This window comes from Hyaena hyaena, unplaced genomic scaffold, assembly GCF_003009895.1.
Source record: "Hyaena hyaena isolate Hyena2069 unplaced genomic scaffold, ASM300989v1 scaffold_321, whole genome shotgun sequence".
Classification (NCBI taxonomy): Eukaryota; Metazoa; Chordata; class Mammalia; order Carnivora; family Hyaenidae; genus Hyaena; species Hyaena hyaena.
Window position 1 is genome coordinate 1,101,156 of NW_024080953.1, and position 24,476 is coordinate 1,125,631.

General features: G+C 40.6%; 2 protein-coding genes across 3 annotated transcripts in view; both read left to right on the forward strand.

Annotated features, from left to right (window-relative positions):
* The window catches only part of RABL3 (RAB, member of RAS oncogene family like 3), a 35,669-nt gene extending 33,881 nt beyond the window's left edge, over nucleotides 1–1,788 (forward strand). For both annotated transcript variants that reach the window (XM_039248908.1, XM_039248909.1), the window contains one exon: nucleotides 67–1,788. In XM_039248908.1, coding sequence (XP_039104839.1) covers nucleotides 67–132 — 66 coding nt within the window. In that variant the 3' untranslated portion in view covers nucleotides 133–1,788. The remainder of the gene's footprint in view (nucleotides 1–66) is intronic.
* A 6,808-nt stretch (nucleotides 1,789–8,596) lies between these two features.
* Nucleotides 8,597–24,476, forward strand: part of HGD (homogentisate 1,2-dioxygenase) — a 43,107-nt gene continuing 27,227 nt past the window's right edge. Inside the window, exons 1-4 of the mRNA XM_039248882.1 lie at nucleotides 8,597–8,624; nucleotides 14,294–14,365; nucleotides 15,154–15,242; nucleotides 18,974–19,079. Coding sequence (XP_039104813.1) covers nucleotides 8,610–8,624; nucleotides 14,294–14,365; nucleotides 15,154–15,242; nucleotides 18,974–19,079 — 282 coding nt within the window. The 5' untranslated portion in view covers nucleotides 8,597–8,609. The remainder of the gene's footprint in view (nucleotides 8,625–14,293; nucleotides 14,366–15,153; nucleotides 15,243–18,973; nucleotides 19,080–24,476) is intronic.

A 24,476-nucleotide genomic window follows, 5' to 3' on the forward strand; every position in this document is an offset into this window, starting at 1 on the left:
TAAGGACTCTTAGCGTTTGAACTCTGCTTGTTTGAGACTTAACGTGATTATCTTTCTTGCCTACAGATTCCAGGCTTTCCTGATCGAAAGAGGTTTGGGGGAGGAACGTTAAAGAGCCTTCATTATGACTGAATTACACCCATCCTGGAAGACTGAGCAAGCAGTGGCAGTTTTGCACAGCTTTCTTCTTGTTGTGTTGATTGTTAATATTTCAGCCTTTTAACAGAATCATCCTAAAATGCCACCCTTCAGCCTCACCCTTTAATGGAAAGCTGAAAGGAAGTGACAGCGTGGGAGGTCCAAACTTTGTCCCTATTCTCTCTGTTCCTCACCTTTCTGTCCCTGTTTATAGATTATGTAAAAGCCTTGTGGAAATATGAGATGTTGTCAAAATGATGCAGTAAATGAGCAGTGACAGAGTGCTGCAGGAAAAATTTAATCTTCCCAGAACTGGAAGGTTTCTTATGGGTCTGTAATTTTCCCACACTCCTTGCTGAAGGTTTAATTAAGGACTTCAAAAATGTACCTCTGTTGTTTTACCTTCTTGAGGGGAAAGGTTATGTTAACCAGCCCTGGGTTGTCCACCCCAAACAATCTCTGTCATTTTCAAAGAAGCAAAATGGTGTTATTTAATTGTCTCCACTCTCATCACACACAAGGAGGCCTAATAATAGCAGCCCTTGTCTCCCTCTCCTCTCCTTTGCAAATGGTTCAGTGGCTAGAAGAGGCGGACTAATAGCTGGAGTTAAATATAAATAGATTAATAATACATAGAGAACAGCAGTACCAGAAAAGGAGAATTCCCTGAGAAATTGACAGCTCACTAAATCCTTCACTCTGGGTTACGGATGTCTGCACTGTCTTATTGTTTTCTCTTTGGAAATAGGCAGGGTGAAATCTAAGACCTGTTCAAGGGCAATAAGAGAGATTTACTGCCTCTACTGTTTTTATTTTTTTAAAGGAAAAGTCAACTCCTGAAATGTCTCTTAACTGTAGTCAGTAAACTAAGAATGTAATTCTCTGTGTCAACAATGTATTTATGGAGAGAAGTAAAAATAAGTTCTACAGCAACACATTTACATGAATTATGGACTAGGATTCTTAGATTTCATAATCCAACGTTTTTTGAGGGTGGTGGTGTATGTGTGCATATGCATAATTGTTCATCGTTCCTTTTTTTACCCATCTTGTTTGCTCGTTTAATTCTCTCTGCCCTGGTTCTTCTTTAATATATAGACCTGGTTTCCAAAAACTGCAATTTGCTGCCTTATTCAGCACCACCTTTTTACTCATAACCACTCTCTGGCTCTGAGGCAGGTCTTTGCATTCCTGATTTTGCTCCATATTAGAAAAAAATAGTAGGTATACAGTTTCAGCTCCTCATTTTAAAACTACGCAAAAAACACGAAATTCACTTTCTATTCCATTTTAATTAAATTTCAGAAGTACTCTGGAAATCAAGGTATGCTAAAAGAGGATCTTAAAATAAGGTTAGGCAGTGCGTTTAGAAAGGAAGTTGTAGGAATTTGGGGAAGGATTTTTAAAGCACTTTTGATCAGCTAGAATATTCTGCAGTCTGTCTGCATTCTCAACCACAAGACTGAGGCCTGATTCCTTTTTTGACACAAAGGAGAGCTATGCAAGTCAGGATCTGTGCGTGGAGTTTGGCTCAAGTGTGTTGTGACAGAGGCTATGCAGACGCAGACGCAAAGAACTGACCCAACTAAAGCTCTTTGTAAACAATAAATTACTTTCCTCTTTTAAACAATAAATTAAAAAATACATATATGCATACATTATGAAAAAATAATACAACACAGAAGTGAAAATATATATAACCCTTTCCTTATCTCCCCTTTCTTCCTCCTTCTTTCCCTTAATTAAAAAACCTATCTCAACTTCTTTATTTTCTCCCTTACTAAAAAATAAAAGTAACCCATCACTGATGGCTTCAGGGTCAGCCTTGAAAACTTAACAGTACCCCTCAATTCCATTTCTTCTTGTTGTGAGGCTTGACTCCCTGAATTATAGTTTTCTGAGAAAAATTAATTTTTAATAATCTTAGGTAAATTTGTTGCAAGTATTAGCAGCAAAACAAGGCTGTTTGCCAAGATGAATGTTATTAGCCAAAGTTCTTGAAAATGAATGTTTTGAAGAATAGTTTTTGCTAAGATTTCCTGAGACCCGCTCATCAAAATTGCTTTTGTTTTTTTTTTTTTAATTTATTTTTTCTAGGAGAGAGAGAGAGACAGCGTGAGCAGGGGAGGGTCAGAGAGAGGGAGGGAGTCACAGACTGAAACAGGCTCCAGGCTCTGAGCTGGCAGTCAGCACAGTCAGGGCTCGAACCCAAGAACCGCGAAATCATGACCTAAGCGAAAGTCGGATGTTTAACTGACTAAGCCACCCAGGCGCCCCAAAAATTGCTTTTGGATAATCAACAAATGTAAATACCAAAATACTTCCTAAAAAGTATTAATTAAATCTTTAATTTTCTAGATGGAACAAGTAACTAGCAATAGAGGTTTTCTTCCTGTTGTGATTTAGATGTCTCAGCAGTGTTGTTACCCATCGGGGAGGCAACCAGACGTGAAGGCATACGGTCACTCATCTGTCCGTCAGGTGGCAGGGCCCTTTGTTGAAATCCAGCTTGAGATTTAGGATGGCCTCTCGACTTCTGTGCTCTGAAAACAGTTGCTGCTTCCAAAGGGGCTGATTCATATCACTTTATCTCAGGTACTAAGAAGTCCCTAAGCTTGAGGCATCCATAACATAATCCTTGACAGTACCTTGATTCTGCTGTTTTTCTGTCCATTTTGAAAATGGGCTGTGTGGAACTGATTTTCCGGGCCATCAGAAGGAGCTGAAGAGCTCCTAATTGCTGCCATGACCGAGGTTTTGAGTGTCCGTTTCAATAGTATATGCCATAGCACCCCTAGGGAGGACCTTGTATGGGTTTTTAATAAATGTTAGTTTAATTGAAAATTTTAAAGCACAGGTAGCATCTATTTTAAGAAGTTTGAAGGTCTAACAGGATGTCTGCATTGATTTAATATCTGTTAAAATTCAGAGGAGGATACTGTTTGCGGGGAAGGAGGAGAAGGAAATAAAAAATTGATTCCTCTCTAGTCCCCTGACTGAGTTAAATCAGTGTGGTAGGAGAGGAAATGTTCCAGGCAATCCAGCCGTAAGAGAACCTTGAGCCTCAAATATGCCACAGTATGTTTGCCTGATGCAACATTGGAGCTGAAGCCTACCAGGGCTGCTCCATAGAGTATGAAGGGGGTCTGGCTTCCAGTTACTATTAGTACCTCCATTTAAGGACTTGAAGCAATGGCTTTCAGACTCCACTGTGCATAAAAATCCCCTGAAGTGCTTAAAATTGCAGATTCGGGGATTTTATCTGCCCCCCCCTTCCTTGCTCAATTCTATGTATATAGGATAGAGCCAGGATTTTGTATTTTTAACAGACAAACCACGTGATTCTGATTCAAGTGGTCTGGGATCCACACTTTGAGAAAGATAATAAACTCCTATCATAGAGAATACATAGACTCTGTACTTAGTGGCACCATTATAGTTCATCAGAGTTCCTCTTCGGCTTCCTTTAATTGATCTCAACTTCATGAAGTGAGCCAGTCTTTCCTCTCAAGGTTATACACGCGACAGCAATCATGATATGAGAGTCCCATCCTCTCTTGGGAAAACAGGAGATGTTTGTTTTTCATGTACTACTATCATTTTTATTACGACCACGTTCTACATTCCAGGTGTATCTATTTCTAATAAGATGCTTGCCATCTCATACATGGTCCCTCTCTTATACCATATTTGTTGTCTCAGCTGGCTAATCACTAAGCCTTACCAAAGTCATCAGTAAGTATTGGTGAAGGACGAAACCCCTGCAGTCCAGCAAAGACATAAAATCCTGCTCAGTACCAGCAAGTACATTTATCAGTTCCATCTTTTTTTTTTTTTTTTTTGAAACCCTCTAACTGTAACTCCTCTAATTCCATCCTGAGTGATTGCTCTCCAGACCTGTCACGCTCCTTCACATTACCCTGTAACAGTCCCCAGCTCCCAGAATGAAATGTTTGCCAATTTCTCGATGTGGATCGATGGTCTTCCAATGGGGATGGGTACACATGTCCCCTCCAAGAGGTGCATGGGCACAGATAATTTTAGGAGAATCCTTTTCCAGCTCATCCATCTCCATTATGTATGTTAAAATTGTTCTTGTGAATGCAGCTCAGTGCTAGTTCTTACTTCCCACCTGTGCTTTCTTTCACAATTGTCCTTTTCCCACAACGGAAAAGGAACATCTTGCTTATGTAGGAATGTGGTATATTGCCCCAGGTGTAAATGTGTTAGGATGCCAACAAAAGGACAGTTCTAAATATTAGTTTTATTTAAGGACTTTGTTCCTCTCACACAATTATTTAAAAAGAAAAAAAAATGTAGACCTCTCAAGGAAGAGGCTCCTGAGTTCCTGAGGATACAGCAAAGAGAGTTTTGGTAAGAAATAACCAAGGCTGTGGCACATTCTTTCATGGCAAGTCTTCTTGCTTGGTCTATCAAAATATCAAAATAACATTTTTGTGAAAAATAATTATACAGGCAAATGAATATAAAATTAACATTTATTTTCTCAATCCTTTCTGACTAAATGAGTTAGAAAAGGCACATCTAAGTGAAAAGATAACATTTAATTAAAGTCAGTGATTCCAAAAGCTGGATAACCAAGCCTTTTTCAGTCAGGTCCCCAATTACTTACTTTCAACAAAATTAAAGGAGAACCTGAGTTGTCAATAGGTTACTCAAAGTAATGTTTAATGATAGATCACTATGTGATTTTTGATATTTGATTCAGAAGAGTGATGTAATCATATCCCTTCCATTCATATCTACTTATCTATGTGAACAAAGTTTCTTAACATCTTTAAACCAAAAAGTGAGAGTAAATGATGTTGAATCATGTCTCATTCTGGAAATAAGAACCATAAATGAGAATTACTAATCCATGGATATATGAACTAATGGGGGAGGGCATCCACCATTATTAAATTATTATTTAATTTATAAATTAAATTTTAAATATTAATTTATAAATTTAATAATAACAATTATTAAAAGAAGCATTTCCAGAAAAACTACCTTTTGTATTTAACATTTATCAAAATATCCAGTACGTGTGGATTACTGTCCTAGAGAAGAATCTTCCAGTCTCCTATCTGGAGGGTGAAACACTTCCCGATAGCATTCTCAGGAAGTGCAGTGGAAGAAGGAGGCTAGAGGTTTCAGCACTTACTTATACTTGGTTTTGGTCCTGCTGTCCACAATCTGGTGTTTGTGAGTCTGGAACTCCTCTGACTTTTCTTCTGGAGCTTCTGCAGAGAGTAAACCTATTTTCTACTAGAATCTGGGAGAAGCAGATAACCTGCTATCTCCACTTCCTGGTCCTTTTCAAATTCTCCCCCTCACGTGTTCCCTATATTCGTTCACTGAATCGATCCACCCCTGTCTGGTTTTTAGCATCTTTGCTCTCATTGCTCACAACTTTGATATCGTGACTCTGTTCTGATGCAGTGTATGTTTGCCTTGTCCCTACACAATCTGCTCCCTCCACTGCGTGTCTTTGACACCTGCCCAGACGGCATCCCTCTTCCGCTGCTTCAGATGTCTGCCAAAACGTTCCCTTCCCAGTCTTCCCTCAATAGACCCCTCCACTCTGCCCTAAACACGGCTCTTTGAATGCACTGCCCTTCCACTTCTCTGTGTTTGCACACATTCTTTCCTCTGCTCAATGCCCTATCCAACTCATTCTGTGCAGCTTGGCTTAGTTATCACCTCCTTTGGGAAGCCTTCCCTGCCCTCCTCCTCAGGACTAGGTGCCCTTCAATCCTTCCTGTAGCACCCTGTGCTCATCCCTGTCACAGCAGGTATGGTCCTCTGTTGTAATGGCCTGTTTATTTCAGCCTTCTCCAGTGTTCTGCCCTAATAGAGATCTGGACTGAGTCTCTTTGTAACCCCTGAATCTCACAGGGTCTGGCATGTAGCAAGTCCTCAATAATTGTAAGATAAAGAAATGAGTGTGTGATTACATTAATTAAAGTGGAAAACCATCAGACCTCAAATCAGATCTGTTGCTGAGTTTTATTTATTCTCCTATCCCTTGTGTGTATATAGCACAGTGCCTGGCACATAGTAGTTATACAAAGCAAGTACTTGTTTTGTTGAATTATATTTATAAAATCATAAAAAAAGAAATATAGTTAAGCCAGTTAGGAGAAATCTATAAAGTTTAATGATAGGTTATTCAATTTCAAATATTTTCAAGCCCCTCAAAGTAATTTTCATCTAGTCAAGGATCTGTGACCACTTCTTACTCTTTCAGAAATCTCCCACACCCTAGGAAAGAGCTTAAACACTTCTTAAATCTGCCTTCAAAGCTGATTCAGTGGAAAGAACATAGGAAGTCTCTGGAAAAATAAAGCAGTAAAGCTTTTCCCTTGTCTTTTATTGACTCCTCTTTCATTTTTTCCCTCTAACCGCCAAAGGCTAACTTCCAGGATAGATAGATTGAAAGCTCAAAGTACTCATAAACTCAGATGTAAGAAATATTTTTTTTGGAATTCATTTTTTATTTTGAGTCCACATACTGCAGGAGTAACAGAAACTTAGCCTCAGTAAAACCGGGGCCTCCCCCAACACATACCACTTCCTCCCAGGTTTGTGTATAAATTCCAGGGAAGCAAGCTTACATAATACCACAATGTCATCTGTCTATGCTGACATATGCTGAGATGTCCTATAACTGCCTGAAACTCGGGCATCAGTCCACACAGGTTGGTTTCCTACCAACCTGTCATTTGTTTCTTTAGTCTGGCCCTCTCTGTGCTAACACCTCATACACAGGCAAATCATCCTGCTGCTACTGCAGTATGTTGGAGCCTGGGGACCTCTGGCGGTAAATTAGACCCATTTATAGAGAGCAGAGGGTCTAAGCTGGAGTCCCATAATCTTTTCAAACCTGCATGCGTCTTTTTGACATCACTTTATCAGTTATCTCTTATCAAACCACCCCATTAATAGCACAAAACACACCATTCTATTTTCCCACAATTCTGTGAGTCAGCAATTTGGACTAGGTCTTGCTGGTCGTTCTTCTGCCATTCTCACCTGGGATCATTCATGTGTCTGCAGTTATCTGGCAGCCAGAATGCATCGTTCACATGTCTGGTGAAGTTAGTGCTAGACCAACTTCTCTCTTCATGTGGTTTCCCATTCTCAAGGACACTAGCCCAGTTTCTCTGCATGGTAATCTCAAGCAGTAAGAAACAGACAAATCCTAAGGCAGAAGCACCGTTCAAGCCCCTGCTTGTGCTGTGTTCGCTATTAACCAAAGTAAGATTCAAGGAGGTAAGAAAAAGACATATCTCTTCATGTGAAAAGCAGCAAAATCAACATTACAAAAGAGCATGAATACAAAGATGGGAGAAAATTATGGACATTTTTGCAATCTACCACAATCCACTACAATCCATCCATCCATTCATTCAGTCATGTGTGTTTTCTAGTTGCCAGTGTTTAATAACTGGAGCTTCATATAAAAGTCTTATTTTGAAATACCACCTAGCCTACATTTCCTGCCTGGTCTATTGCACTTAAGTTTGTGATAATAAAGCCAGTTTACAAGACTGATCTTGTGAAATTAAATGAGATAATTTCTGTGGAAAAATCTGGCATGAATAGGCACTCTGGAGATATGATTTCTTTCTTCCTGAACATAATTAGCCACAAAGTGGATGTCTACCCATGGCTAAGGGGAATAGCCAAGATGAAGGGCAAGGGAGTCATGGAAAAGGTGGCTGGAAAGTAATCTCTTGGTCTGCTTTTAGAAGGATAAAGGTATTAGAAAACAAAATCTTTGAAGAATTTATTTTAAAAAAAACACTAAATATATTTGAGAAATGAAAGCAATAGTAGCAAATATTTCAGTTTGCTTTCAGTGCAACGCTTCAGACTCTGGACACTTCACCCAGTTCATGCCTTGGAGGCACCTCTGTTCAGCTGTCCGGACTCAGTCCCTGTTTCAAGCAACTGTGTGTAAACACCTGTGCCAGAGCACAGTTCATTTTGTCACTGCCCTGCAGAGAATGAATACCCTGCCCTGTTCCTTCCACACCTGAGTCAGGACTGAGGAGGGAAGCCTCTGCATGCATCAACTACCACAGTTCCTTTCCCAGAGAGCTTTACAGTCTCTGTCTTTAGTAATAAGCCTCCTTCTCTTCACTGGGACACATAATTGGCTTATCTTTACCTCAGATGAAGAGAAGACAGGCTCTGCAAACTCTTCCAGAAACAGCCTAGATTTAGTAAAAACCAAAGGCAATTGTGTAAGCAGCTTGAAAACAAGTGTGCTGGACTTTCTCCCTAGTTAATCAGTTAGGCAATTTTTGTGGCTAGTTGGAGCTGCCTGCTAATCACTGAGCACAGTGAAGTGGTGGGAATAACACCCAGAGAGCGAATTAGAGAGAAACAGAAGCATTTTAGCTTCATACTTTCTCTGGGCCTGTGTTTCCTGAAGTCATCACGCCTGTAGAAGAGGGAAGATGGCTGAGTTGAAGGTAAGAGACTATCTGCCAAGTTTGCTGTGGCTTCTTCAGCCAGAATTTATGGAAGCTTCTGAGAACCCCAGAGTGTCAGAGTCAGGAAGGTCTTAGAGAGGCCCTGTTCTAAACCTCTGTGTTAAAAGGCTTGTCATGATGTCCACAGGCATGACTGGAGCTGAGAGTGTTGAGGGAGAGGTGATAAAGAAAAGAGATGAAGCCTTCATTGTCCATCTTTTGCCTTTGTTCATTTCAAATATTGTCTTGGGAATTTGTAGACATCATAAGGGCCCTCTCCGTACCATGGACAGACACATTTCTCAGTGCCTGCTTCCCAGCCCCTACTCCCTGATATCTTCCTGTTGCTGCAGCTTCCTGGACTTCCTCCAGCCGACCAATTAGATTTGCTTAATCTATTCAGTTATTTTGAGGATCCACAATCGGCTCTTGGCCTAGCACTTCCTCTAGGAAGTAATTCCTTTTTATGATTTAATGTGCAATTGAAAAATATGTGTGGGTTATGTGCTATTAATGAACTAACTCATATTGTAATCCTCAAAATGGATCTGGGATGTAGGCACTCTTGTTTCTATTTAACCAGGAAGGAAAAGAAAGTTTCGAGAGATTAAGTGACTTGCCCACTTATAGGCAACGGAGACTGGATCAGAATCTGGCTTGTCTGAATCCAAATCCCAAGTTCCAAAAGGAGATTTAGTGGCATCTACTGGAATGCGTGCCTTAAGTCCAGGGAAAGTGACTGTTTTCCCAGTGTCTAAAACCACACCTAGTGTCCAGCCTGGGCTATATCAGTGCCCAACACATGCATGTGGAACTGAGTAGAACTTTCCAGAACTTTGACCAAGCCAGGCGAGCCACCCTCCAGGCTCTTTCAGGAATGCAGAATTTGAGCACTTCCCTAATGCCCTTCAACCGATGCTGAGTTTGAAGAATCAACTATCTCCCCAGTTGATAGGGATCCTGAAAACACTCAAAACAGAGGTAAATGAGTCTGTTTCTTTACCTTCATGCGTGACCAAGAGTTGGAAATGCTGAGAAAGAACTCTCTTTCTTTCATTCAGCAACTATTATATGTTAGTACTGATGCCACAGATTAATACCTTAAAGGAACTGAGTCTGGGGTGGGTAGGGTCAAGAGAAACTTCTTGAAGGAAGCTGTTCCTCAGCTGAGTCATAAGAGAGAAGTTGGAATTGGCTAAGTGAAAAGAGGTGGAGGCCAGAGGCAAAAGCAAGTGCAAGGGCACAGCCCAGCATGTTCTGGGAGCCAAGGGAGTTTCAGCTAAATTTGAGCTGCTGCAGGGACAGCCAAGTTGACATACCCAGGAGGCCCTGGAATATATGGATCTGGATCTCAGGGGCGTGGGTAGGACCAGGTGAATAGATCAGAAGGTCATCATATCAATAACGGCAGCTGAAGTCTTGGGAAAGAGAGAGTGCAGCAGAACTTTGTTTCCCGATGAAAATCTTATGGGCGAGTTCAGCAGGGGCTGGAAACATCCTTACCATTTATAAATAAATTATATCTAAAATCCTATCCTGCTGAAATTTTTAGCAACTTATTATGCACAGCACCAGCAGACCAATGCAAATTGCATGCTGGTCTTTGTTCTCAATTTCAAAAGCTTTCTTCCCTGCCCGCTGTCTAATCTCTACGAGCAAAGGTTAGCTCTAGAGATCAGGAATCCAAACACAGAAAGCCAGATCGCATCATTCTAATCAATAAACATTATATAAGTTAAAAAATATACTTCTCAGCTTTTATTTCTTCATTTTAACAGATATATCAACACGAAGCCTCCAAAAAAATCACATTTACATAAAAGCAGCACAACGGGGGGAAGAAAATTCAAAAGATAATAAAGTTAAATTTCAAATAGACCCCTCCACATTCTTAAATCCCTTCACTTCTACAAGTCTTCATTTCCTCATTTCTAAAATGAAGAGCTTTTTATATCCAGATTTTGGGCCCCACTGCCAAATAATTTCATTCACTAGGTCTGGGTCTGTGTTTGACAAATTTCTGGGGGTGATTCTAATGATCAGCCCGAGATGGGACCCACTAATATTATTATTGTATTTGTTTCCTGTTTCTGCTGTAACAAACTACCACAAATCTAGTGACTTAAAACAATGCGTGTCTATTCTCCTGAAGTTCTGGAGGTCAGAACCCTGAAATCAGTTTCCTAGGGCTAAACCCAAACTTCCTCAAGCTTCCCTCATTGCATGATTGTGTCTCCATCTTCAAAATGCATCACTCCAGCCTCTGCCTGTCACGGTGCTGCCTTTTCCTCTTCTGTAGTTGGATCTCCCTCTACCTCCCTCGACTAAGACCCCTGTGATTACATTTGGGGCTCACCCAAATGACCCAGGATAATCCTTCATCTCCAGATTCTTACTTCACTCACATCTGCAAAGTCTCTTTGAGTGTAGGAAGTTCCCAGGGATTCAGACATGGATATCATTGTCATTATTCAGCCCTACCACAAGAAGCTTCAAGTGCCCAACGATCTCTGTTCTCTTTTTCCAGCACAGTTCATTAGAAACACTGGACTCAGGGCATCAGGGTGGCTCAGTTGGCTAAGTGTCTGACTTTGGCTCAGGTCATGATCTCACGGTTTGTGGGTTCAAGCCCCGCATCGGGCTCTGTGCTGACAGCTCAGAGCCTGGAGTCTGCTTCAGATTCTGTGTCTCTCCCTCTCTCTGCCCCTTCCCAATTCATGCTCTGTTTCTCTCTGTCTCAGTAATAAATAAACATTTTTTAAAAAATTTTAAGAAAAGAAATACTGGACTATTGGGGCACCTAGATGGTTCAGTTGGTTAAGCCTCTGGCTTTGGCTCAGATCATGATGTTGAGGTTTGTGGGTTCAAGCCCCACAGTGGGCTCTGTGCTGATAGCTCAGAGCCTGGAGTCTGCTTTAGATTCTGTGTCTCCTTCTCTCTCTGACCCTGCCTCACTCCTGCTCTGTCTCTGTCTCTCAAAAATAAATAAGTGTTAAAAAAAATTTTTTTAAATAAAAAGAAATGCTGGACTCTTTCGCAGGAAAAAGGCAGCTATTGTTCCATCTCTACGCTGACTTCTCTCTCCTTCCTTTATGCTCAGTGAAAGGCAGTGAAGTGCACCATCTGCTTGTCCCATCAGGGTGTTACCCAGAATCAGAGTCGGGAGAAGGCACCTCATAAACCTACTCTGACACAGAGCACGTCCCAGGGACCAGGCGAGGATTAAAAAGCAGTATGCAAGGCAGCTGCCAGACAACTGAAGTTACATGGAGCCTGGGAATTTGTTCTTTCATTTAAAAAGGGTTAATATCATTCTCTTGGAAAAAAGTGAAATCACTTCTTTATGTTGGATCAAGCTATTCAGAAACCTGGGATGAAGAAAACATAGAAACTCACTTGCTTAATGTTAGATTTTCTTCTTGCATAAGGAATATTTGTACATAGTCACTGAACCAGCTGGAGGTGAACGCTTGGATTTTCACAGCTGATATAAGCAGAGTTCAGATTCTGCCCTTGATCTCAGCGCCTTGGGAAAGCAGGTGCTGAATACTACTTCCTCAAGTCAGATACCTTTGGCAGTAAGGGACATGGCATTTGAAAGCTCTAATAAACTTATCTGTATAATTCTTCTCTCCGAGGATTAGGAAAACCAACTGACTAGAGAATGAGTCAGCATTTTCCGCCTCCTCTTCAGCCAATGCACCACAGCTAAGATGCAGAAACAGGCTCAGAACTCACACCTCTCTTGGAGCTGGGTGGCTCCCTTCCAAACCACCAGCTGTTCTTTCTACTTTCTTTTCTATTTTTTAAAGCAGTCAGAAGCAAACGCTTGAGAACTACATATACTAAGTCTCTTTTCCCTTGTGCCAAAAATACATATAACCCTCGGACTTTGTTCTGAGACCAGCAGTTGCAAAGAATGGGAAAGGTTAATAAGGAAACCCACCCATGCCGGGAAAAGGTTCAACAGTATTCCTCAGCACTTTAACCTCCCCGGCCTCTCTTGCAGAGAGAAACAATGCGGCAGTTGAACAAAGTAAAGGCGCTGTCATGCTCAGTGCCTTCAGTCACAGATTGGTCTAAAATGCCATTCTACAGAATTGGAGATAATTTGGGGTCATTACCATTTCTCAGCAGCTCAGATTCAATCCTGTTGATGGTGAGCGTGAAATCCATTCTGAGAGAAGAAAATTGTACTCAGTGGAGACACGGAATGCTGGGTGTCCTGCCATTTCCCAAGAGAAATCAGTCCACACTGCATGCCACTGCAGTTAACCTGTGTATGATATAACTCAGTGTTTTTAGTGTTGATAGATTTTCAAATACACAAATAAAACTGTGTCTGGAAGCAGAAAGAATAATTTCACTTCCATTGCTTTCTAGGTCATAACATTTCACATATGATATTCCTTCCAAACACAGCAGTTATTGGCCTGATCATTGCTCACACATGCGGGCATATTGCATTCAGCTTCATGCTGCTGAGAACTCTGGAGGGCTTACCCTCCACCCACCAGCATCCTTCTTATATCTTTAAAAGACATGTGCTCAGATGGTGGCATTTCACTCAGAGAGCAAGGCTGCACTTTCATTATCCTGAGCTAAAATTAAGTCCGTTTATTAGGAACAACTATGGGCAGAACATACCCATTTTTAGTATTTAAGCTAGAGAAAAGGGGGTTCTAACTCCACTTACAGCAGCATACATACCCTCAGAATAGGCTGTAAGTGAAAGTTTAAATCTAACGATAGGTATTTAATACCCTCCGGTAAACCAGGCACAGGGCACATCCAGGCAAACAAGACTGCTATGGTCACAGATTTCATGGGGCTAGATAGTTGGTACTAGCAGAGAAGCCAGACAGTGAGTAAGAGCTCACAGGTATGCTAAGTGTTGTAAGAATAAATTCAGGGGCTCCCATACTTTACTTTGTTGAGAAAGCCCTTAATTTTTTTTCCCTCTAGGTATAAAGTAAACAGCTGGCAATCAAATAGACTCCATTGTACCATTGTGGACATACTTTGGTCTGGCACTTCTCCTGAAAGCCACCCATATCTTCAGACTTTGTTTCCAAGAATCCACAAAAATATAAATATATACACAAGTGTTCCATAGATGAACCAGAAAACGTAGGCTTCTGCCTCTCAGCAAGGCTAGTTTGGAGACCTTTTTCTCAAGAGTTTTGCCATAGACTGGACCCATATGCCTATTTTTAGTTGCTTGTTTCAGATCTTGGAGGGGAATGGAGCTTCACACAGAGGGAGGTTGCAGTCTAGGCCCCACAAGATCCTACTAATCTGAAGTCAAGGTGATGCCTGAGTTACCTCTCTTCTCCAGAACTCCCTGGTGGAAAAAGAATTAAAGAACCTGTTCTTGGGGTGGAATAATTAAGAACAAGCCCACAAGTCAACTAAGTATAGCTAAGGGTAGAAAGTCTATGCAGTATTCAGGACTCATCTCCCAATTAATTGGTGGTCTTTAAATTCACACAGAGCATATTTTCTTTCCTAAATGGCCCACATGCCAAGACATAGCAAACATATTACATATGGAACATCATGCACAAACACATGTCCATATAGAAATTATTGCCTTCATTAGACTATCAAAGTTCGGAAATGCTCTTTAAATATTGTTAATGGCATTTTTTTGTCTTTGTCATATGTAGTACATTTCTGGATTAGGGAATGAATGTGCCTCAGAGGACCCTCGCTGCCCAGGTGCCCTGCCTGAAGGACAGGTATGGATGAATAAAATATTAGCTTAGAGATCTCTGAATTGTGGGAATGAATAACCAGCCCTCAGGCCAAAGTGCATCTACCCACCATTGTTCCTGGAAACTGTCTAGGAGTTTCACTAATCAAGACAGTTGGGATACACAACAATGCCAGTACAAAGATTAAAGTGAGATGGTGGTTACCTATGGCAAAGCACCCAATCTGAAATAGTAAGACTAACTGTAAGACTTTCAGGAGCATCCCCTAGGCTCAAGGTTAAGAGGACTTCCTTATAGTTCTCTTGAACGGCATAATAGTCCTAAAAATGGATCCACAAAAATGTTTACTCTGGTGTTGGTTACAATAACAAAAATATGGCAAACAAAACTTTTTTCAAAAATTTTAAAGAATGTTTTATGGCATGACAAAATTGCTCCTGATATAGTGTTTCTTCCCCAAAAAATTTCGTGATCATTATAGGACTACACACATCATCCATCACTGGATCTTCATTTTGAAGGATAAGAATGGAAGGAAATATACCAGTGTGACAACATTGGGTTATTTCTGGATGGTGAGATCATGGATTATATTTTATAAATGTTCTATATTACGCACATATTGCTCTTCTCAACAGGGGGAAAGTCACCTAAACAGTTGTTACAAAAAGTATATATGGGTTGGAGATGGTCCTGTGCAGTGGACCAAAGCATCCCCATCCAGGACAGAATTCCCTCACTGAATTGCTTGTCAGGAAGGCAGGATGCTTTTCTGACTGAAGTGATGTTTTTTGTTGCCTCCTTTGTTTTAGAACAATCCTCAAGTCTGCCCTTACAACCTGTATGCTGAGCAGCTCTCAGGATCTGCTTTCACTTGTCCACGGAGCACAAATAAGAGAAGGTACAGGATTAAATTAATTCCAACCTGCACACTGTGGGGCTTATGACTAGTACTTAGTTGGCTCCTTGACCTAGGCCATTGCCCCCCAGGGCCGCCCAAGATTCTGCTTTTCACAGGCTGCGCTCTGGGTGGTAGCGAGGGGAAAACTCATCTCCAGCTAGGATCAAGTGACTGGTGGAAAAAAGTGAAAAAGCAGCTGCACAGAGTTGGAAAACACACATGTCCAGCTCCATTTACAAATTCTCATTTGTCTTCAAAATAAAATGTCCCCAGTAAACTGGCCATTCCTAAAGGGTTGTCCAGTTGAGTTTTCAATTTTGATTCACTTGTTTTTTTTTTTTTTTAAGTAATGAGTTACTCAAAATTACAGACGATTCACTATAATATCTTCTTCAGCTGACCAGAAGTATTATGTTCTCTGCATGAAAATGTTGGATAACTAAGTTTGGGCAGTTGAAAGGTCGTATATTATGGCCCCTTGTGTTTTAAATTAATAATGTTTTTACTCTTTGGAATTTGCCTTCACTGGAAACTGGCACATTCATTAGCACAATGTGTCATATTGCATGTTTGCTCTAATCCCACAAGCTGGGTCAATGAACTCACTCCCTTGATTGACTCCCATGGGGCAAGTTGAACGCAATAGATGTTGTGGATTGGAGAGGCAGTAAGTGTTGTGACTTAAACAAGTAGTGTCCAACTATAGGAATATCAGCTTAGGGCATCTGTGCAGAGGAGTGCTCCTAATTTTGGGGACTTGGGGAGGAGGGCAGTTGGTCTGGTACTGCTTAGTGGAAGGGACTGGGTTTACCTCCACAGACCCTCCTGGGGAGCAAATGAGGTAGTGAGTACAATGGACCACACGAACGATAGGTTGTTCTCTTTAGTGGTTAATTATGCCCACTCTGGAGTCAGGTCCTCTGAGTTTAAATTGTTCCTCCTTTTCTTTTCAGCTGTGTGACCTTGAGGAGGTCAGCTACCCCCTCAGAGCCTCTGATTCCTCATTTGTCAAAGAGATAATGATAGTATCTATTTTGTAGTTGTGGTGAGGGTTAAAGGCAAGAATGCATATAAAGTACGTAGCACATTGCCTGGCACATGGTGAGTGCTCAATTAAGATTAATTATTCCAATCACCATTACTGTCACCAGAGTAGTGTTTCTCCCTCCAATACAGGAGGCTGTATTGGAGGCTGTCAGAGAACTGAGTGTGAGCTATGGCAAATGCTATGCTACCATGTCTATACATATCAATGCTGCTTCTGTCTTGATAGATACCTGCATGGAGGGAAGAAGAGATTATTTCCCATACTTGTCAAAAATTGGGGGTTAATTCTATTGTTATTTAATCATCTCTCTCTCTCTTTCTCTGCAATCCCAGTCAAGGTAAGGTAAGCATACTGACAATTCCTGCCCATTTTAATTTATGACAACCTAGCCTCCATGACTATGTTCTTGACTTTATGGCCCATTCAATAATAGGACACCTGGACTCCAGATTCTGCTGCCTACCCCCATTATTCAGCGATATCTTCAGCCAGCAGGAGCTTAGCTCTGTTCCAGGAGGCTGAAAAGGAGCTGTTGGCATTTCATTAAGAAGCTGGCACCATTCCTTGAATCAGAATTAAATCTCTGTCCAGGGCAATGTAGTGCTGCCTGGGGAGTTTTATAAACAGCTAAAAAACAAGGGACACTAGGTATGGCTCACCCATCTGTTTAGAACTCTCCAAAGGTATCCACAATAATTTTTATGAAAATGCTCAAAATCCCCAGTGGAAAGATAGAACCAGGTGAGCAAGCCTGGAATTCTTACAGTGAGTCACTTATCATTTAAATTAGAGTAGAGGGCTCTCACAAAACTCTCAGAGATTATACCTATCAAGGGTTACTTTTTATCAGATTGTTAGCTGATCCCTCAGGTACTGAGGAAGGGAGAGTCAGGACAGAGAATGTGGAAAATTTAGACCATCATAAAAACTCAGATGATAAGGGGTAGACAGACAATTCAACACACATCTAGTAAGTGAGCACCTACTGTGTTCCAGGCACTCTAGATACATAAACTCTAAACCCTCACAATAATCCTAGGAAATAAGGATGAGAAACATAACTTGCCCAGGATCACATAGTTGGTTCTAAGATAACACATAAATGCCCTTAACTACTAGAAACTGAAGAGACTTGGTTTATTCATAGTGTGAAATCCAAGGTCAGAGATAAAATCATTTAGAACTGGAGGAATCAAAGGGAACCTGGACAAATCTAGCCCTTTTATTTCCCAAATGGTTCAGTGTAGGGCCAGGCAAACTCCACCCCTTGAAGTAGGCTGTCCTAGGGCTTAAGTGGCCAAAGCCTGTTTAAGCTAGTCTGGGCTTCCATTGTCAGAAGTAGTATTCCTTTTTGTTCTGTACACTGTCAGTGTAATGGCCTCTGAAAGGACTTGGGTCCCGCTTAGCAAGTTCCAGTGTCCCTCTCAATTTCTGGACAGTTCTTCTCCTGGCATCCTTCAGGATTCCTGCATCAGAGTCTTCTCTTTCTGAAGCCTGAGATCTGGGTCCTGGCAGGTAGATCTTTGGCTCAGACCTTGACATATACAGATAATAAAACTTGGAAAGGAAGGAAAGAAGGAAGGAAGGAAGGAAGGAAGGAAGGAAGGAAGGAAAGAAAGAAAGAAAGAAAGAAAGAAAGAAAGAAAGAAAGAAAGAAAGAAAGAAAGAAAGAAAGAAAGAAAGAAAGAAAGGTTACTAATGTACTGTAAGACTGTATGGACAGATCATCTTATAATTTTGGAGTACAGACTGTTAATGTCCTAAACCTCTTACAAATTAGTATCAAAAAGATAAATAACCCAATGTAAAAATGATAAAGGACTTGTGCAAGTAATTCATAGAAAAATTTCAAGGGACCAATAAATATACAGATTTTTGACCTTAATCATAATAAAGGAAATACAAAATAAAAATGAGATTCTATTTTTTGCTTATAGGGCCCAAATTATTTTTAACAATGCATCATATTTGTGACGACGCGATGTATCAGTCGCTTTCACATAGTATTGTGAGAATAAAGTGGTGCAGTGGTTTGGCAATTTTGTTTATATGTGCACTGGTAATATCTGAGAGACTATATAAGAACATTGTTAGGCTCTGATGCTTCTGATAATTGGCCCTGAAGAAATTGGAGGAGAAATTGGAGGAGCCATTTACCCTTAGAGACTTTCAAATTACTTGAATTATTTCTACCACTGTCATGTATTGCTTTTATAATTTTAAAGAAAAAATTCATATTTCAAAAATAACAAAGAAACTACCTACATTCTCTCAGTCTCTGTAGGATTCATTGTCCTCACCTTCCAGAGTAAGAAATAGTGTCCAATGATGTATATACACTAATGTTTTTCTATGGATTTTCCTGTACAGATATCCCTCAAGATACTTCCCCTTCCTTAATAGTTGTTATTGGGAAAGACAATTCTTTATTTTTTTATCAGTATGGGAACAACCAAGAGCCAGAGCCTCAATTAGAAGAGTAATGGGCAGAGTGGGAAGGTAGAAAGAGGCCAGGGCTATGGGCGGCAGTGGCTATTAAGAAGTGATGCTGTGTCATTGCTTCTCACATTAAAGCCCACAGATCGTTGTTGACTTGAGCATCTTCCTGATGGTACTTCCTGAGCCAGTCTGTGTATCCCTAATAACACCACCCTAAGGCTTATGTGTCCTTGTTTTCCCCCAGCTGGCTGTATAGGATTCTGCCTTCAGTTTCCCACAAGCCCTTTGAGTCCTTCAACCAAGGCCATGTTACTCATGACTGGGATGAAGTTGATCCTGACCCTAATCAGGTAAACTCGTCCTGTGAATTGGAGCATACCAAGTATCCAAAGCCTTGAATATAAATATTTAAGTCAAACCTTTATAATTTTAAGAAATTAGACACTTTGTAAAAAAAAAATGCTAAAATGTGTCTGATCTTTTGCTCATACGTGGCTGGGAATTTTGGAATTGATTGTGCACATGAATGAATGAGTATGTGTGTGTTTATATGCTCAGCTTTTAATAATGAGACAGATCCAGTGCTGTAGTGGACTGAACTCTGTTTTTGTTTTTTAACCTTTGAGAATTCCAGGATATTCCCTTCGTCTCTGAGCTTAGGTACATGTCACTGATACCAGGTATAAATGCAGGACATAAAACATACCTGGGTTTGCTTCCCCGCTCCTCTACTTACTCGCTGGGCCTTTGAGCCATGGTGTTGCACCTGTAAACTGGGGTAATCACAGCATCTGCCATGCAGTGCTATTGTGAAGGTTACATGAAAGAACAGGTATGAACATGCTTCACACAGTACCTGCCTGGCACACAGGAGGCAAGACCCATGACTCTGATACAGTCATTTTGATATATTCACTTAAAGGCAGCAGTAGTACATAATAAGTCTCAGGTTTTATACTCAGGTAAATTAGTTTTTTCATTTTATGTTATTTTAACACTGCCTGGATGGCTTAGTCAGTTAAGCATCTGACTCCTGATTTTGGCTCAGGTCATGATCTCACAATTTGGTTCAGTTTGTGAGATTGAGCCTCACATGGGGCTTTGCCCTGAGAGTACAGAGCCTGCTTGGGATTCTCTCTCTCCCCCTCTCTCTTCCCCTGCACCACTTGCTCTCTCTCTCTCTCTCTCTCTCTCTGTTTTTCTCTCCTTCCCACAGCTCTAGGAAATCTGTGGCCTCTTCTTGGTTTACCAAAACATTATGTCTGTACCTACCAATCCCTTTCTCCTAAATGCTTAGATTTTTTTTTTGTAGAACAAAAGCCAGAATAACCATAATCACTTCTGGTTTCCTGCTCTGCTCCAGGTCTTTCCTAATTATGGAAATCTTAGAGAACTGAGTACCTGTTTGAATGCTACTTACCCCTCTCCAACAGGGACAGAAAGGGAGGCATTCAGAGTGGAAAACAAAATGTGAGTTAACAAAAGTTTAGCCATCTCACAGCCATTGTGCAACCAGGATATGTTGTCTAAATAACTGACTCTTAAGCTTGTGTGAAGTTTAATGCATGTAGTAAATATCCTCCCTGTTCACCATTGTCCTATTTTTGCCTCTCAGCATATGGGAAAGGTCAGCCCCTGCTCCAACCCCCATCCATGCAGACACAGTCCCCTGCCAAGACCCAAAGCCAGGCTTTCCTCTCCTGCCCCTTTCTGCTTCCTCCGGTCAGGACTCTTGTGCAGAACACAATTTGCACAACCAACCTGGGGACCCCATCTCTGCCTCGTCGTTGAGTCTCATCTGGCCTCCTAATCCAATCCCGTTTGACGGCTTCTCTCCCATTCTCAGTTTAGGAATGCATCTGGCAGGAGCGCCTGGGTGGCTTAGTCAGTTAAGCGTCCGACTTTCACTTAGGTCATGATCTCGCAGTTCATGGGTTCGGGGCCCGCATCGGGCTCCGTGCTGACTGCCAGCTCAGAGCCTGGAGCCTGTTTCAGTCTGTGACTCCCTCCCTCTCTGACCCTCCCCTGCTCACTCTCTCTCTCTCTCCTAGAAATAAATAAAACATTAAAAAAAAAAAGGAATGCATCTGGCAAATCATTCTCATTTAGCCATTTACCTCACACATTTAACCATCTAGTTCCTTCACTCAGAAAGTGCCAGAAATCATCCTAGCGAAAGTTACTGCTCTTTCTCTGGGAGTCTACTTGATTCCTCAGTGGGTTACATCTCAAATTTTCTAATTTCTCTCTTAGAATTACAATGGTCAGGCTTGTTTGTTTCTGACCAATAAATAGGCCTGATTACTTAATAATGGAACTCTATCTTCTGTTAGAAAATATAATGGACAGATGCCTGTACTTTGGTAGGATGCCTGATCAGGCTAAATAAATTAAGCATTTAATATGTACGAATTTGAGAAAGTTGAGAGGGTATTTGGGCCACAAGAAGTTTCCCTATTATTTTCTTCATACAGCACAGGGAATACCCAATTAAGTTTCTGACAGTTCTCTCAAGTAGAGCCAAATTTCATATTATACAAAAGAACAAGGTGGTTGTAGAATTAGCAAGTAAGATAAAAATTAAGTGCAAATAGAATTATCTCTGAAAAATCTTTGAATCACCCATAAATTATAGGATATATGGTTTCGTGTATGCCACCCTGTATGGTCATTCTTATGTACACTAAATTTGAGAACTAACTACACTAAATTGAGTAGTAGGATTACAGGAAAAGGCCATAGGTAAAGGTTTGAGAATTCAAAACATGGAGTCTTTATAATAACTGTCAAATAACTGTAAATAAGGAGAAGTGGGAAGTTTCAGTGCCCACAAGTCATATCATCCACATCAGTCATCAAAGCCTCTGAAACCTTAATACATCTTTATAGATTTGTTTATGGTTGTGTGGGTAACAGTGGGCCACACTTATTTTATATAGTTTATTAGGGGTTAGGGGTTAGGTTTTAAGCCTAACCTTTAAGGAAAATGTGACTGTGGTATGGAACATTCTCATCCTTTTATTAGACATTATTATTTCTATAACTATTACCAATACATTTTCTTTTTCTTTCTTTTTAAGTTTATTTATTTATTTTGAGAAAGAGGCATAGAGAGAGAGCAGGGGAGGGTCAGAGACAGAGGAAGACAGAAACCCAAGCAGGCTCCGTGCTATTAGTACAGAGCCCAACTTGGGACTTGAACTCATAAACCCGTGAGCTCATTACCTGAGCCAAATCAGACACTTAACTAACTGAGCCACCTACGAGCCCCAATTATTGATACATTTTCTTTAACATGAATATACCCCATTGCAGTGATTGTTTTGTGATACAGGTGGCTTATCCATGACAGGTAACTAACTGCATTCTGTTAGAATTTTTCTGGTTTTGTCTTGTTGAAAAAATAATATATACTTATAAAAATTCATTTGATGTAGAAATTAACAAAGTAGAAAATGGAAGTCTCTCATCATAGGTGAGCGTCAAGTATGCCATCTGTGTATATTATTTTATTGTTTTATAACTGGTTAACGCTTTGAGAGGGAAGTTGGAGGCAACTGCACTAAAAAGTTAGAGTTAATATAGAGGCATCAAAAGAGCTTCAGCAACAGTTCCTGCTTACTCTGTAGTAGATACTCCATATATATGTTTCCTCTCCTTTCTCTGCGTTTCTCATTCTAGCATCCCTTTGCACTTCTCCTTGAACTTGTTACTTTTTCCCTGTTTTGAATTCCTTCAAACACATTCTCTATAGTGGAGACCAAATGAGTTTCTTCTCCAGTATTTCCTCTTTTCCCATTTATGACCTGTGCTCACAGACAGTGGGACAGCTGTGCCGCAGAACTCAACAATGCCTCTCTGAGCACCAGCTCCATCAAGTGGTTTATCATTCTCTTGTTCTGTGACTTACCTCCTCTGCCATCCTGCTTCCTTTGCCCTGATACACATATCCTAGCTGTTCATGCTACATTGATCCTTTTGCCTTTCCATTTACACCTTCTTGACAAGTTAATATCTCTTTCCAATTTTATGATTCATTAATAACCACAGAAATCTGCATTCATCACTTTTCCCCTCTTATAACCTCTTCCAAATATGGACACAAGACTCATAAAGAAAGTCTGAGACAATTATAATTAGGTACCCATCTGACAGTCCTTCTCCATTTAAGTCTGTATTGTAGGTATGTCTTCACCTGTCAGACCAAAATAAATAATTCATCAGCTTCACCAACTCCTCACATTAGTCATCTCCGGGAATTTGAAGACTTAAGAATTGCCTAATGTTTCCTCCAAGAGAGCATCATGGGATATGCTATCATCGCTGTCATTTTTGATACCTACCCAGGAAGATTGAGGCCTATATACCTCAAACCTTTATTTTCCCCTAGCATTTATTTAATCAATTGTCTAAGAATTAATGCAAACTCTTTTTGAGTGTACTTAGATTAAGCCTGTGGACATAACACATCCAATCCATTAATATCTCCCATAAGAAATATACCTAATTTTGTTCATCGTGTACCTTCTAACTTTGAGAATCTCAATATTTAACAAACAAATATGCATCCAATTTAACTGTGATTTTGCAGATTTAGATTAGCGATCCTGACTAATCTAAATGTTCCTGAATCAACATTCCTCTTTAAAAATCAGAATCCTTTAAATTTTATCTTTCTTAATACTACATCTCTAACCTTTCAACGTTTGGAGCCAGACTGGAGCCAATTAAGCCTCAGCTGAGGGAATTAGCTCTTAGTTCTCAACCAGTATAATTTGGACCAAGTGATAAACACCTTATAGCTAATTAAAGACCAGACCATAAAATTTCCTTTGCCTCCAAGACATGCATATTACCAAAAATGTTTCCAAAAACTATACCTTTCTAGGGTATTTGCTGTTTAAACTGTTAAACTATTCAGATCTCGCCATCCTATAAACCCCCCTCTCCAAAAATGTCTTGAGTTTCCCACATCTTTACATTTTTGGCCAAGTCTCTTCTATTCACACCATACTTCTTGAGAAAGAAATCTAAACCCACCTAATCAACCCCACTCAGTCCTTACCCTTTGCAGTTCAGCTTGCCCAGACCGCTCGATTGAAACTATTTATATCATATATCTTGTATTATATATTTTAAACAATAAAAATGCACCCCTAAACTTAACATAAAAGTGTCAATGCCCAATAATCCCACCAATACAGAGTTAACCACTTCTAATGTTTTGGTTTCTTTCTTTTCAGTTTTTTGGTTTTGGTTTTGGTTTGAAGTTTGGGTTTTTTGGGTGTGTGTGTGTGTGTGTGTGTGCACGCGCGCACATGTAAATAAGATCTGGGGTCCTATGCAGCCAGAAGCCAAAAGTAATTGAAAAGAATTCCAATCTTCATTTGCTTCTCTGGAGAGCATTAAAGAATACCCAATATATGACCTATAAGAACACTTGGTAAACTCCTCTTTCCCCAGTTTCCCCACACTCCAGCCCCCTCCACCCAGGGTCCTTTCTCTACCGCTCCCCAAGCTCCTCCTCAGCCCCACCCATCGCTGATTCACAGCTGCCTCCTCCTTCCCTCCCTTCTGCGTCGGGAGCAGGAACCTACAGTGTAGATCCCCGCCCCCTTTCCAAGGAGTCTCTCACGGGAAAGATGGATCTGCATGGTAAGGCTGGAGTTCACTAGAGCGAGAGTGGGGATGGGCAAATCAGAATTTTCCAAAGGAGCAAGGAAGGGCAGGTGAAGGGCTGTGAATAA